Raw genomic sequence first — 13,714 nt, forward strand, 5'->3', positions numbered from 1 at the left:
GAGTAAAGCCCTATCCACAACCCTAGTTATACAATTTGCCAGGATCCAGGTCCCATCATGGTTCAGGTGGTGCCTGTCCCAATGGAACAGCTCCCTCCTTCCCCAATACTGGTGCCAGTTTCTCATGAATTCAAACCCACTTCTCCCACACCAATCCTTGAGCTATGATTTAGTTTCTAATCTTAACTAGAGCTCTATGAAGAGGTATTTCTCGCAGGTCGGCAGTGGTTATTTAAAAAGAGAGCTTCACAGGCGTTTGTCCATTGTACAGGGCCTATCAGTGGCATCAACAGAGCTCTATGAACTAAATAAAAGTACAGAGGGATAAGCAGAGCAGCCATTGTCAGGAATAGGCCAGTGGCGAGTTAAGTGATAGGCTTTGCTTAAAAAAAGCTTCGGCTCTGTGTAAAGCACCTATTAAGGTTTCCTTTTTGGTTTTATTTCCTCTCTTACTGTACCATTTAAATGGCTGTGGTGTGTTCTCCGTGCTGGATGTTGGAGAACTGGGAGATCTAGAGTCTCCCGGGGAACTGCATCTGTGTGAAGTGCATCCAGCTGCAGCTCCTTGTTAGACCATGTTAGGGATCTGGAGCAGCAACTGGATGACCTTTGGCTTGTACGGGAGAGTGAGGATATAATTGATCAAAGTTACAGAGAGGTAGTCACCCCGAAGTTGTGGGTGGCGAGTAGCTGGGTGACTGTCAGAAGAAATGGAAATAAGCAGTTAGAGCAGAGCACCCCTGTGGCCATTCCCCTCAAAAATAAGTACACCACTGGGCCGGCTGGTGGCGCAATGACATCGGTGCCAGACCCGGGAGCGGAGGTTCCTGGGATCGAAACCAGTCGGCTCCGCTCCCGAGTATGTTTTCCATCTGTGCTGGGTTGAGTGTCGAGATAGCAACACGACCTCATAAAATAAAGGGAAAATACTGCCAAAATGTCTGTGTGGGGAGTGGCATGCCACACAGTCTCTCTCTCATTCTGCGCCATGTAAAAAGCCATGAAAAAGACATCACCACGGATGCACGCACACGCACAGACTCGCACGCAAGCACGTGCCAAAAAAAAACAAAACAAAAAAAAAGTACACCGCTTTGGATACTTCTGTGGGGAATGACCTCCTGGGAGAATGCTGCGGCAACTGGGTTACAGGCACTGACCGTGGGTCCGTGGTGCTGAAGGGAAAGAGGGAGAAGGGAGCAGTAGTGATAGGGGACTCAATAGTCAGGGGAACAGACAGGAGATTTTGTGGACGTGAATGGGATACCCGGATGGTATGTTGCCTCCCAGGTGCCAGGATCAGGGATATCTCAGATCATATCCACAACATGTTGGAGAGGGAGGGGGAGTAGCCAGATGTCTTGGTACATATTGGTACCAGTGACATAGGAAGGAAAAGCAATGAGGTCCTGAAAAGAGAATTTCGAGAGCTGGGCAGAAAACTGAGAAGCAGGACTTCCAGGGTAGTAATTTCTGGATTGCTGCCTGTGCCACACACCAGTGAGGGTAGAAACAGGATGATCTGGTAGATAAATGCGTGGCTGAGAAGCTGGTGCACCGGCAGGGCTTCAGGTTCTTGGATCTCTTCTGGGGGAGGTATGACCTGTTCAAAAGTGACGGGTTGCACATGAACCTAAGGGAGACCAATATTCTCGAAGGCAGGTTTGTTAAGGTTTGAGGAGGGTTTAAACTAATTTGGCTGGGGGGGGGGTGTAGGAACCGGAGTGAAGGGACTCAGGATAGGGCAAAATTAAAGATAGCGTGCAGTCAGACTGTCAAGAAGGGCAGGCAGGTGATGGGACTTAGTTGCAGCCAACTGGCTGAGTATCAAATCATTAGGGATGCAGAATCAGAAAGGATATGGTACTCAAGGTGTTGTATCTAAATGTGCATAGTATAAGAACTAAGGTGGATGATCTTATTGTAATATTACAGATTGCCAGGTATGATGTTGTGGTCATCACTGAATCGTGGCTGAAGGATGGTTGTAGTTGGGAGCTGAATGTCCAAGGTTACACATTATATTGGAGGGATAGGAAGGTAGGCAGAGGGGGCGGTGTGGCTCTACTGGTAAAGAATGGCATCAAATCAGTAGAAAGATGTGACATAGGATCGGAAGATATTGAATGCTTGTGGGTTGAGTTAAGAAACTGTAAGGGTAAAAGGATGTTGATGACAGTTATATATAGGCCTCCCAACAGTGGCTGGGAGGTGGGCCACAGGTTACAACAGGAAATAGAAAAGGCGAGTCAAAAGGGCAATGTTATGGTAGTCATGGGAGATTTTAACGTGCAAGTTGATTGGGAAAATCAGATTGGTAATGGATCTCAAGAGAGTAAGATTGTTGAATGCCTAAGAGACAGCTTTTTAGAGCAGTTTGTTGTTGAGCCTACTAGGGGATCAGCTATATTGGATTGGGTGTTATGTAATGAACCAGTGGCGATCAAGGATCTTAAGGTAAAAGAATCCTTAGGAACCAGTGATCACAATATGATTGAGTTCAACTTGAAATATGATAGAGAGGAAGTAAAGTCTGATGTAGCAGTATTTCAGTGAGTAAGGGAAATTACAGTGCTATGAGAGAGTACCTGATGAGACAGGACAAGACAGGACAAAGTCAGTATGGTTTTCTTCAGGGAAAATCCTGCCTGACATACCTGTTGGAATTCTTTGAGGCGATTACAAGTAGGATAGATAAAAGGGCTGCAGTGGATGTTGTATCTTTGGACTTTCAGAAGGCCTTAGACAAGGTGCCAAACATGAGGCTGCTTACCAAGTTAAAAACTCATGGTATTACAGGAAAATTACTGGCAAAGTTAGAGCATTGGCTGAATGGTAGGAGGCAGCATATGGGAATAAAAGCATCCTTTTCCGGTTGGCTGCCAGTGACTAGAGGTGTTCCGCAGAGGTCGGTGTTGGGACCACTTCTTTTTATACTGTATATAAATTATTTAGATGATGGAATAGGTGGCTTTGTTGCCAAGTTTGCAGATGATACAAATGATGGAGGGGCAGCTAGTGTTGAGGAAACAGGAAGGATGCAGAAGGACTTAGAAATATTAGGAGAATGGGCAAGGAAGTGGCAAATGAAATACAATGTTGGAAAGTGCATGGTCATGCGCTTTGGTAGTAGAAATAAATGTGCGGACTATTTTCTAAATGGGGAGAAAATCCAGGAATCTGAGATGCAGAGAGGCTTGGGAGTCCTTGTGCAGAACACCCTGAAGGTTAACTTGCAGGTTGAGTCGGTGGTGAGGAAGGCTAACATGGTTTCAAGAGGTCTAGAATACATGAGCAGGGATGTGATGCTGAGGCTTTCAGGCACTGTTATGGCCTCACCTTGAGTATTGTGAATAGTTTTCGGCCCCTCATCTTAGAAGAGATGTGCTGGCATTGGAGAGGGTCCAGATGAGGCTCACAAGGATGATTCCAGGAATGAAAGGTATCATACGAGGAACATTTGATGGCCCTGGGTCAGTACTTGCTAGAATTCTGAAGGACGAGGGGGGATCTCATTGAAACCTTTCAAATGTTGAAAGGCCTAGACAGAGTAGGTGTGGAAAGGATGTTTCCCATTGTGGGTGAGTCTAGGACAAGAGGGTACAGCCTCAGGATAGAGGGGCACCTTTTCAAAACAGAGATGCAGAGAAATTTCTTTAGCCAAAGGCTGGTGAATTTATGGAATCTGTTGCCACGTGCAGCTGTGGAGGCCAAGACGTTGGATATATTTGAGCCAGAGATTAAAAGGTTCTTGATTGGACATGGCATCAAAGGTTTTGGGGAGACAGCTGAGAACTGGGGTTGAGGAGGAGTAAAAAAAAGGATCAGCCATGATTGAATGGCGGAGCAGATTCGATGGGCCAGATGGCCTAATTCTGCTCCTACGTCTTATGGTCTTAACCCTGTGCCAATTTTCATTGGGCTCTGTTAGGAATCCAGAGATTATCACATTTTTGGTTCTGATTTTTAATTTAGTCCCTAGCTGCTCAAATTCCCTCAGCAGAACCTCTTTCCTCATTCTAGCTATGTAATTGATACCCACATGGACCATGACTGTCTCTTGGATCCCACTACCCTCCTCACTCACAGTCACACCCTCTTGTCCCTGACCACAGATCGAATTCGAGGCAGCTAATCTGATCGGTATTCCTTGAAACAAAGAAGTGATCTTATCGAGATGCATAAAATCATGAGGCATGTCAGCAGTGTCAATGCACACAGTCTTTTCCACTAGGGAAGGAGAACAAAAACCTAGAGGACCCAGGTTTGAGGTGAGAGGTGAAAGATTCACAAGGGACCTGACAGACAACTTCTTCACACAAAGGGTAGAAAACACTGCCAGAGAAAGTGGTTGTGGCAGATAGAATGACAACAGTTAAAAGATACTTGGATAAGTATATGGATAAAAGGGGTTTAGAAGGTTCACCGGATTGATTCCTGGGATGGCAGGACTTTCATATGAAGAAAGACTGGATGAACTAGGCTTATACTCATTGGAATTTAGAAGATTGAGGGGGGATCTGATTGAAACGTATAAAATCCTAAAGGGATTGGACAGGCTAGATGCAGGAAGATTGTTCCCGATGTTGGGGAAGTCCAGAACGAGAGGTCACAGTTTGAGGACAAGGGGGAAGCCTTTTAGGACTGAGATTAGGAAAAACTTCTTCACACAGAGAGTGGTGAATCTGTGGAATTCTCTGCCACAGGAAACAGTTGAGGCCAGTTCATTGGCTATATTTAAGAGGGAGTTAGATACGGCCCTTGTGGCTACGGGGATCATGGGGTATGGAGGGAAGGCTGGTGCAGGGTTCTGAGTTGGATGATCAGCCATGATCATAATAAATGGCGGTGCAGGCTCGAAGGGCCGAATGGCCTACTCCTGCACCTATTTTCTATGTTTCTATAGATGGATAAGAGAGGATTTAGGGGATAACAGCCAAACATGGATGCCTTGATCAGCATGGACAAGTTAGGCTGGAAGGCCTGCATCCATGCTGTATTGATCTACAAACTCTGACACTAGCGAAAGTTTCATGCTTAGTATCAAGACTTAAAATTAAAAATCCACCGACTTCCAACACTGAAATAACTAGAATAACAGGATTTCACAGCGAGGCAAGGTAGGAACTCTGGATTACCAATAATGAAATCACTTACCCTGGCCGAAGACAAAGAGTCTCACTGTCATATTGATAAAAATCCAAGAGAAGCCCAGAAACTGCACCAGGTTATACATGAAGAGGTAACCAGTCCTCAACGTGACAAAGGCTGTTGGGAAGCAAATTAAAAACCCTCAGCATTTTAAACATCATAACTACTAAAGTTAGTTCCTGTCCTGCTTGACTGAATTCATCACCTTTGTCAACCTGCAAGTTTCCTTTAACTTGCTATCTCTGTCCATTCTTCTTACCAGAACATACCTGCACTGTATTTTGTAGTGTTGCACTTTATACGCCCTTCACATCAAATGTGGACTTGCCTGAAATCAGCTGTGCTCAAATAACTCTCCTTAGATCCTGACAAATACTCTCATAATTTGGCCCGCTCAAACTTGATACTCACTCTCATAATCAATATTTATTCTTACCTATAATTATCTTAAAATCTGAGGAGTTGTGATCAGCATCGCCTAATTGTCCTGCCACTGAAAGGTTGGTCATTTGACCAGGCTCATTCCCCAACACCAGGTTCAACATCTTGTTGGATTATCTACATATTGATTTAAGAAATCCTCCTGGATATACCTAACAAATTCTGCCCAGCCTAAATCTCTTGCACTAAGGAGATCCCAGTCTGTATTAGTGAAGTTGAAGTCATCCCTGTTTTTCACACTATTACCTAATCTGCCCGCATGTCTGTTCCTCAATTTCCTAGGGCTGTAGTATAGATCTGTAGTATAATCACATCAGAGTGATTGTACCTTTCTTATTTTTGAGTTCTACCCATATAAACAAAACCCACTGAGTGAATGAGATATGGCGGGACCCATTGTACAATTTTGTGAATAAAACATGTGTGAATTGTTTAATGTGCTTAACAAAAGCCATAGCCCTTTACTTCCAATATGAACAAACCCCAAAAGCAATAACCTTACACTGATGTCATTACCATAAGATATAAGAGCAGAATTAGGCCAGTTAGCCCATCGGGTTAGCTCCTACATTTCATTATGGCTAATCCACTTTCCCCTTCAGCTCCAATCTCCTGCCTTCTCCCAGTATTTATTTATGCCCTGACCAATCAATAATCCATCAACCTCTGCCTTAAATATACATAAAGACTTAGCCTCCACAGCTGCCTGTAGCAACAAATTCCAGAGTCACCACACTCATCATCTCCGTTCTAAAAGGTCGCCCATCTATTATGAGTCTGTATCCTCTGGTCCTGCAGCCAACCAGAAAAGGCTCCCTTTATACCCACTCTTTGCCTCTTGCCAATCAGCCACTACTTTATCTCTGCTAGTACCTTTCTTGTAATACCACAGGCTCTTAACTTGTTAAGCAGCCTCATGTGTGGCACCTTGTCTAAGGCCTCCTGTAAATCCAAATACACAACATCAACCGATTCTCCTTTATCTTGCTTGTTATTTCTTCAAAGAATTCCAACAGATTTGTCAGGCAAAATTTTCCCTTGAAGAAACTATGCTGGCCACTGCCTATTTTATCATGTGCCTCCAAGTACCCCAAAACCACATCCTTAACAATCAACTCCAACATCTTCCCAACCATTGAGGTCAGACTAACTGGCCTACAATTTCCTTTCTTTTGCCTCTCTCCCTTCTCAGAGTGGAGAGACATTTGCAGTTTTCCAGTCTTCCAGAACCATCCCAGAATCTAGTGATTCTTGAAAGTTCATTACCAATGCCTCCACAATTTCTCCAGCCACCTCTTTCAGAAGTCTGGGGTGTACACCATCTGGTGCAGGTGACTTATCTACCTTCAGACCTTTCAGTTTCCCAAGAATTTTCTTCCTATTAATGGCAACTTCATACACTTCTGACTCGACACACTGGAACTTCCACCATGTTGCTAGTATCTTCCACAGCGAAATCTGATGCAAAATACTTACTCAATTCATCTGCATTTTGTTGTATCCCTTTTCTACCTCTCCAGCATCATTTTCCAGCAGTCCGATATCCACTCTTACCTCTCTTATACACTCAATGTATCTGAAGAAACTTTTTGGTATCTTCATTATTGCTGGCTAGCTTACTTTAATATTCCATCTCTTCCTTTTAATGACTTTTTTAAGTTACCTTCTTTTGTTTTTTTTTAAAACTTCTTAATCCTCTAACTTCCCATTAATATTTGCTCTATTATATACCCTCTCTTTGGTTTTTATGTTGGCTTTGACTTCTCTTGTTAGCCATGGTTGTGTCATCTTTCCTTTGGGATACTACTTCATCTTTGGGTTGTATATATCTTGTGCCTTCTGAATTGCTTCCAGAAATTCCAGTCATTGTTGCTCTGTTATTTTCCAATCAATTCTGGCCAATTCCACTCTCATGCCCCTGTAATTCCCTTTACTCCACTGTAATACTGATACATCTGACTTTTGCTCCTGCTTCTCAAATTTCAGGGTGATTTCGACCATATTATGATCACTTCCCCCAAGGATTCTTTCATGTTAAGCTCTCTAATCAATTCCAATTCATTGCATAACACCCAATCCAGATTAGCTGATCCCCTAGTGGGCTCAACCACAAGCTGCCCTAAAAAGCCATCTCATCGGCATTCTAGAAATTTCCTCTCTACCTGCGTATTGAAATCCCCCATGACTATTGTAACATTGCGCTTTACGTCAGAAGCCGTCTCTTAAAGTGAACACAATAACTCATTGACCAGTGGTGTGCTGACATACACATGATCCTTAAGAAGGGTCTTGGCCTAAAATGTCAACTATTTATTCATTTCCATACTTGCTGCCTGACCTGCTGAGTTCCTCCAGCATTGTGTGTGTTGCTTTGGATTTTCAGCATCTGCAAAATTTCTCCTGTTTACAACTCAATGACGGGATTTGTGAATTATGCAGAACAGTTTCTATCATGGTTATTTGTCACCCATTACATTACCCTACACAGATGCCCCCCAGCCCAGAATTCACCAAAACAGGTACACAAAAAGAAAATCCAAGTCATCTAACACAGAACCCACTAACTGCTGAAAAGTCCATGCTGTATTTTTCAGCCAAAATGGCATGAGCAGAAACTCAAAGAGGCCACATAGGGTTATAATTGCAGTTTTGAGAATGTCCTCAGCACACACAGGCACCTGATGGAAGCCCCTGACTAAGTCCAATATAGAAAAAAATATCTTTCCAGCTAAACATGCTGAAGGGTCTTGAATATGTGGGACTGGGTAATGATCAGGGGGTGGTGTCCTCGTTAAGGCAGCGGTAATCGTCATATGGACAGCAACCACCATCAGGCTTAGGGGTCGTGTGGAGGGGTGAAGCCCAAGGGCTACTCAAGCTGTATACAATACCAAGCATTTCTAAAGAAACACACACAAAATGCTGGGGGAACTCAGCAGGTCAGGCATTTATGGAAATGAATAAACAGTTGACATTTCAGGCAGAGCCCCTTCTTCAGGACTGAGAAGGAAGGGGAAAGTCATCTGAAGCTTGTACAAACCACCCAACTTGGAGTAACAGTAGGTGCCTCTGGCTCGTCTGAGGTGTGCTGACATACACATGGTCATGTCGTGCTGCAGGGGGCATGGTAGTGGAACCATTGAAGTCTCTGTGGGCCGGTTTAAGACAATCTAAAGAAACACATTCTGCTACCTACAATAAATGTTGGAGGTAAACTAAGGCAGGATCTTCCAGACCCACGGCCACTACTATCTAGAAGGACGAGAACAGCAGATACCTGGGAACACCACCACTTGGAAATTCCCCCTCCAAGTCACTCACCATCCTGACTTGGAAACATATCGCTGTTCCTTCATTGTCGCTGGGTCAAAATCATGGAATTCCCTCCCTAACAGCACTGTGGGTGTACCTACACCTCAGGGACTGCAACGGTTCAAGAAGGCAGCTCACCATCACCTTCTCAAGGGCAACTAGGGATGGGCAATAAATGCTGGCTTAGCTGGCAATGCCCACATCCCGTAAACAAATAAATTTTTAAAAGCGTCTTTTCACCCCATTCCAAAACGTGGAACGGGTCATAGTAAGGGGGCTTAAGAGGGCATTAATGTACATCTTCCCCCTTCTTTCTCAGTTCTGGAGATGGTTCTTGGCCTGAAATGTCAACTGTTTACTCATTTCCATTGATGCTGCCTGACCTGCTGAATTCCTCCAGCATTTTGTGTGTTGCTTTGGATTTCCAGCATCTGCAGACTTGCTCATGTTAACCAAGCATTTCCATGTTAGCAAACTCAGCCTTCTTGACCAGTTTTTCTGTGTCTACTCTACACACACGGGTGTGGACTGGTGAGCCAGTTCTGCAAATGGGATGTTCAACCTCATGCTTTGTGACTTTAGTGGAAAATGTGGGCTTGGTGAGGTTTGGGAATTTGCCCAGCAGGTGAATGTATTCATATGTGGTGGTGCATGTACCAGACAGAGTCTTCATGGGAAACTTACTGAGAGTACAGGGTTAACAACCCAAAGTCCTTTGTATCTACAAGCTGGCAGTTCTTAAGATCTACTAACAAGTCCTTTGGCGCACAGGAAATCTGCACCGAGCAGAAGTCTAGCAACTTTAACCAAGACAATGTCTATATGTAATGTTGTCCACTGAGGCAGATTGTCATGTGCCACGTCCCACAAGTCTGGATCCTGTTGAAGTTAGCAACCTCCAGTCAGGGTCCATTGCTCTCTGCCTTATAATCAATGGATGATGCAGGCAGCACACTTATTTGAGCGCCTGTGTCATACAGGAAACATCGCCCTGATAGGGTGTCCATAATGAACAAAAGACAACCCTGACAGCTGGAACCCATGGTGTTCAGACCTCCAATGTCATAATGTGCTGGCACTGTTGAAGCTCCATGGTGGTTGGAGTTGGAGCTCTCCCCGCCCTCCCTGAGTCGTTCTTGGAGTTCATGGTAGAAACATAGACCTAGTGCTGGGGGTGTGAGTCTGCTGCAGGCTTATTGAAACAGGGAAAGGAGGAAGAACAATGCACCTCTGCCTGGCTGAGCGTAGATTAATCAGCCATTTTAGCAAGCTCCCTATAGTCTTTCATGGGTGTATTAGCAAGGGCTGTGTGAACTTGGAACTTGATCAGGCATTTGTTGCATAGAGACTGTGTACAAGAAGGGCCAGAGTTGCCTCTACTTCCTAAGGAGACTGAGGTCCTTTGGATTATACAAGCCTCTCCTCCACATGTTCCACCAGTTTGTTGTTACCAGTGCAATCTTCTATGTGCTGGTGTGCTAGGGCAATGGCACAAACACAGGTGATGTCAACAGGCTCAGTAAACTGATTAGAAAGGCTGGTTTTGTTATAGAGCCAAACTGGACACACTGCAGACTGTGGTAGAACAAAAGACCCCATGGAAAATCCTGGTAATTCTGGACAATGTTTCTCACCCTCTGCATGCCACCTTTGCTGAACAGAGGAGCACTTTTAATAATAGACTAAGACACCAAAAAGTACTATACAAGGTCATTCTTACCCTCACCCATTAGCCTCTATAAAGTGTTAATCTATAGCTGGAGAAGTGATGGCCCCTTCCTGTTAGACTACTTGAGGTAACTTATTTTTTGCTCTTTCTTATTTTTCCTTCTAATATCTGTATAATTGTGTATCTGTGCACTTGTAATGCTATAGTGACATTGTAATTTCCTTTGGGATCAATAAAGTATCTATCTAAAAATAAAACAATGATGGTGAATGCCCAGGAGAGATAGCATGTTGTCTATTAGTTCTGAAAGCCTGGCGTCACCAAGGCAGGGCAGGGAAAGCAAATGTTTGGCATGCTCAGACTCAGACAGTCCAAGTCTGTAATAGGCGAGTTTGCAGGGTGACATACAGTGGTGCTAGAAAGTTTGTAAACCTTGTAGAATTTTCTCTATTTCTGCTTAAGTATCCCCTAAAATGTGATCAGATCTTCCTAAAACTAGATAAAGAGAACCCAATTAATTAAATAATACAAAAAACATTATACTTGCTCATTTATTTATTGAGAAAAATGATCCAATATTACATGTATTTGTGGGAAAAAGTATGTGAAGCTCTGAGGTAATGCCTTTTACAAAAGTTATTTGGAGTCAGGTGCTCCAATCTATAAGATGAGATTGGACGCGTGGGTTGTAGAGGTGCCCTGCCGTATAAAAAGACACACAAAGTCCGGTTACTGACAGAGCCTGCTCTTCTCAATAAAGATCTGTTTATGTGCAGCATGTCTCAATCAAAACAACTTTCAGAAGACCTTAGGAGATGAAATGTAGAGATGGATGAAGCTGGGAAAGGCTACAAAAACATTTCTAAAGGCCTGAGTGTTCATCAGTGCACAGTAAGAGAAACTGTCTACAAGTGGAGGAAACCCAATACTGTTGCTACTCAGTACTTTGTAGGAGTGGGCATCCTGCAAAGATCACTCCAAGAGCACAAGGTGCAATGCTGAAGGAGGTGCAAAAGAACTCAAGGGTAACACCAAAAGACCTGCAGAAATCTCTAAAACTTGCTAAAGTCTCTGTTCACATGTCCATTATAAGAAAAACACTGAACAAGAATGGCTTTCATGGAAGGACACCACAGAGGAAACCACTGGTCTCCAAAAAAAAAAACATTGCTACACGTGTCAAGTTTGCAAAAGACCACCTCAATGTTCCACAACACTTCTGAGACAATATTCTGGGGATAGATGGGACAAGAGTTGAATTTTTTGGCAGAAATGCACATTGCTATGTTTGGAGAAAAGAAGAGCACCGAACAGCAATGCTAAAACCTCATCCCAACAGTGAAGCATGGTGAAAGCAGCATCATGGTTTGGAGCTGCTTTGCTGCCTCAGGACCTGGACAGCTTGCAATCATTGAGGGAACGATGAATTCAAAACTGTATCAAGACACTTACAGAAGAATGTCATGGTAGGAGCCCATCACCTAGAAGTTAATAAAAGTTGGAGAAAGCAATAAGACAATGATCTGAAAGACAAGAGTAAATCAACAACTGAATGGTTAAAAAGAATAAAAATTGTGTTTTGGAATGGCCGAGTCAAAGTCCTGACCTTAATCCTATAAAAATGTGGAACAAGCTGAAGCAAGCAGTTCATGCAAAAAGAGCCTAACATCTAGAGCTGAAGCAGTTTTGTAAGGAGGAAAGGCCTAAAATTCCTCCAAGCCAAAGTGTAGGACTGATCAACAGTTACCGGAAACACTTGGTCGAAGTTATTGCTGTACAACAGTGACTGAAAGCAAAGGTTCACGTACTTTTTCCACAAATACATGTAACATTAGATCTTTTTTCTCAATAAACAAATGAACAAGTATGTTTTCTGTGTTATTTAATTGAATTCTTTTTATCTAGTTTTAGGACACGTGAAGATCTGATCACATTTTTTTTATCATATTTATACAGAAATAGAGAAAATTCTACATGGTTCACAAACTTTCTAGCACCACTGTACTTATCACATGCAGACAGGTCTTTTCGTAGACTCGCCACTCTGGCTGCCGTGGAACTACTTAGCGATTCTATGACATAGTAAAATTTGGTATTGTTCATGGTGGTTTCTTAGTGTAAAGTAGCCTTCCATCTGTACAAACCACACGGTACTGTGCTGCCTCCATAACGCCGGCAACTCTTAAGTCACTGCATTGGTCAACATGTCATTCAGTAACTCTGAAATCGTCCTAGAGTGTCAAGGGTCACCAATGTAGGATTTTTTGAGTAAAACATGTGAATCTTTTAAAGTGCTTAACAAAAGACGCAGCCCTTTACGCAGCCCAAATTCTCTATTGCGAATAAACCTTAAAAGCAGTCGCCTTACACTGATGTCATTACATCAGACCGTCTTTCAAAGTGAACACAACAAGCTCAATGATGGTGTTTGCAAATTATGTAGAACAGTTTCTATTATGAACAATCTGTGTCATTTGTCATCCAATATATTACCTTACACCATAACTACGGAGTTTCCCATCACTGTTGTTCTGCCTGACTTTACTCTTCCCTGCTGAGCCCCAGAGCAACTGTCCTGGGTGCTGCTGCTGCTATGTCAGTTACAACATTTACCCCCAGAAATATTCAAAAGGGATCTTTGTTACAGAAAGGAATCCTGCACTAAGCGTACTTCACCTGGAGGTCTCACATCTAAATGAAGCCTGTACTTTGCCTTCATAGGCAGACACTTTAACCTCAGTAGAAGTCTCATCTATGAGGCCTTCAGCTTCTCAGATGTTCCCCAGTACCTCCATGAAGATGAAGCTATTTCTTCTGATATTTTGAATCTTTAGCATTCTGTACTTCCGCAAATGTAGATGCTCAGACATTAAGCGCATTTTCCCCACCTCTCCCCGTAGCCCTTAATTCCCTTATTGATTAAAATCTATCCATCTCAGCTTTAAATAAATTCCAGGGTTTATCTCTCTGGTGAAAAGACTCATGACATTGAGCAAAGAAATTCTTCTTCAGCTCACTCTTAAATACTACTAGCCTGAGATAGATTCTTGAACCACTGAATCTAAGATGCTGGACTGGGCAGGAAATTGGAATCAGATACCTGTCAACTCATGCATATTGAATAGTGGAATAGGTTCAAGA

At 43.2% G+C, this 13,714-nt stretch overlaps 1 protein-coding gene across 1 annotated transcript in view; it reads right to left on the bottom strand.

The window, feature by feature from the left end:
• The window catches only part of hacd3 (3-hydroxyacyl-CoA dehydratase 3), a 79,185-nt gene that overhangs the window by 30,636 nt on the left and 34,835 nt on the right, over positions 1-13,714 (bottom strand). Inside the window, exon 6 of the mRNA XM_072277885.1 lies at positions 5,158-5,268. Coding sequence (XP_072133986.1) covers positions 5,158-5,268 — 111 coding nt within the window. The remainder of the gene's footprint in view (positions 1-5,157; positions 5,269-13,714) is intronic.

The sequence above is a fragment of the Mobula birostris genome, chromosome 14, assembly GCF_030028105.1.
Source record: "Mobula birostris isolate sMobBir1 chromosome 14, sMobBir1.hap1, whole genome shotgun sequence".
Classification (NCBI taxonomy): domain Eukaryota; kingdom Metazoa; phylum Chordata; class Chondrichthyes; order Myliobatiformes; family Myliobatidae; genus Mobula; species Mobula birostris.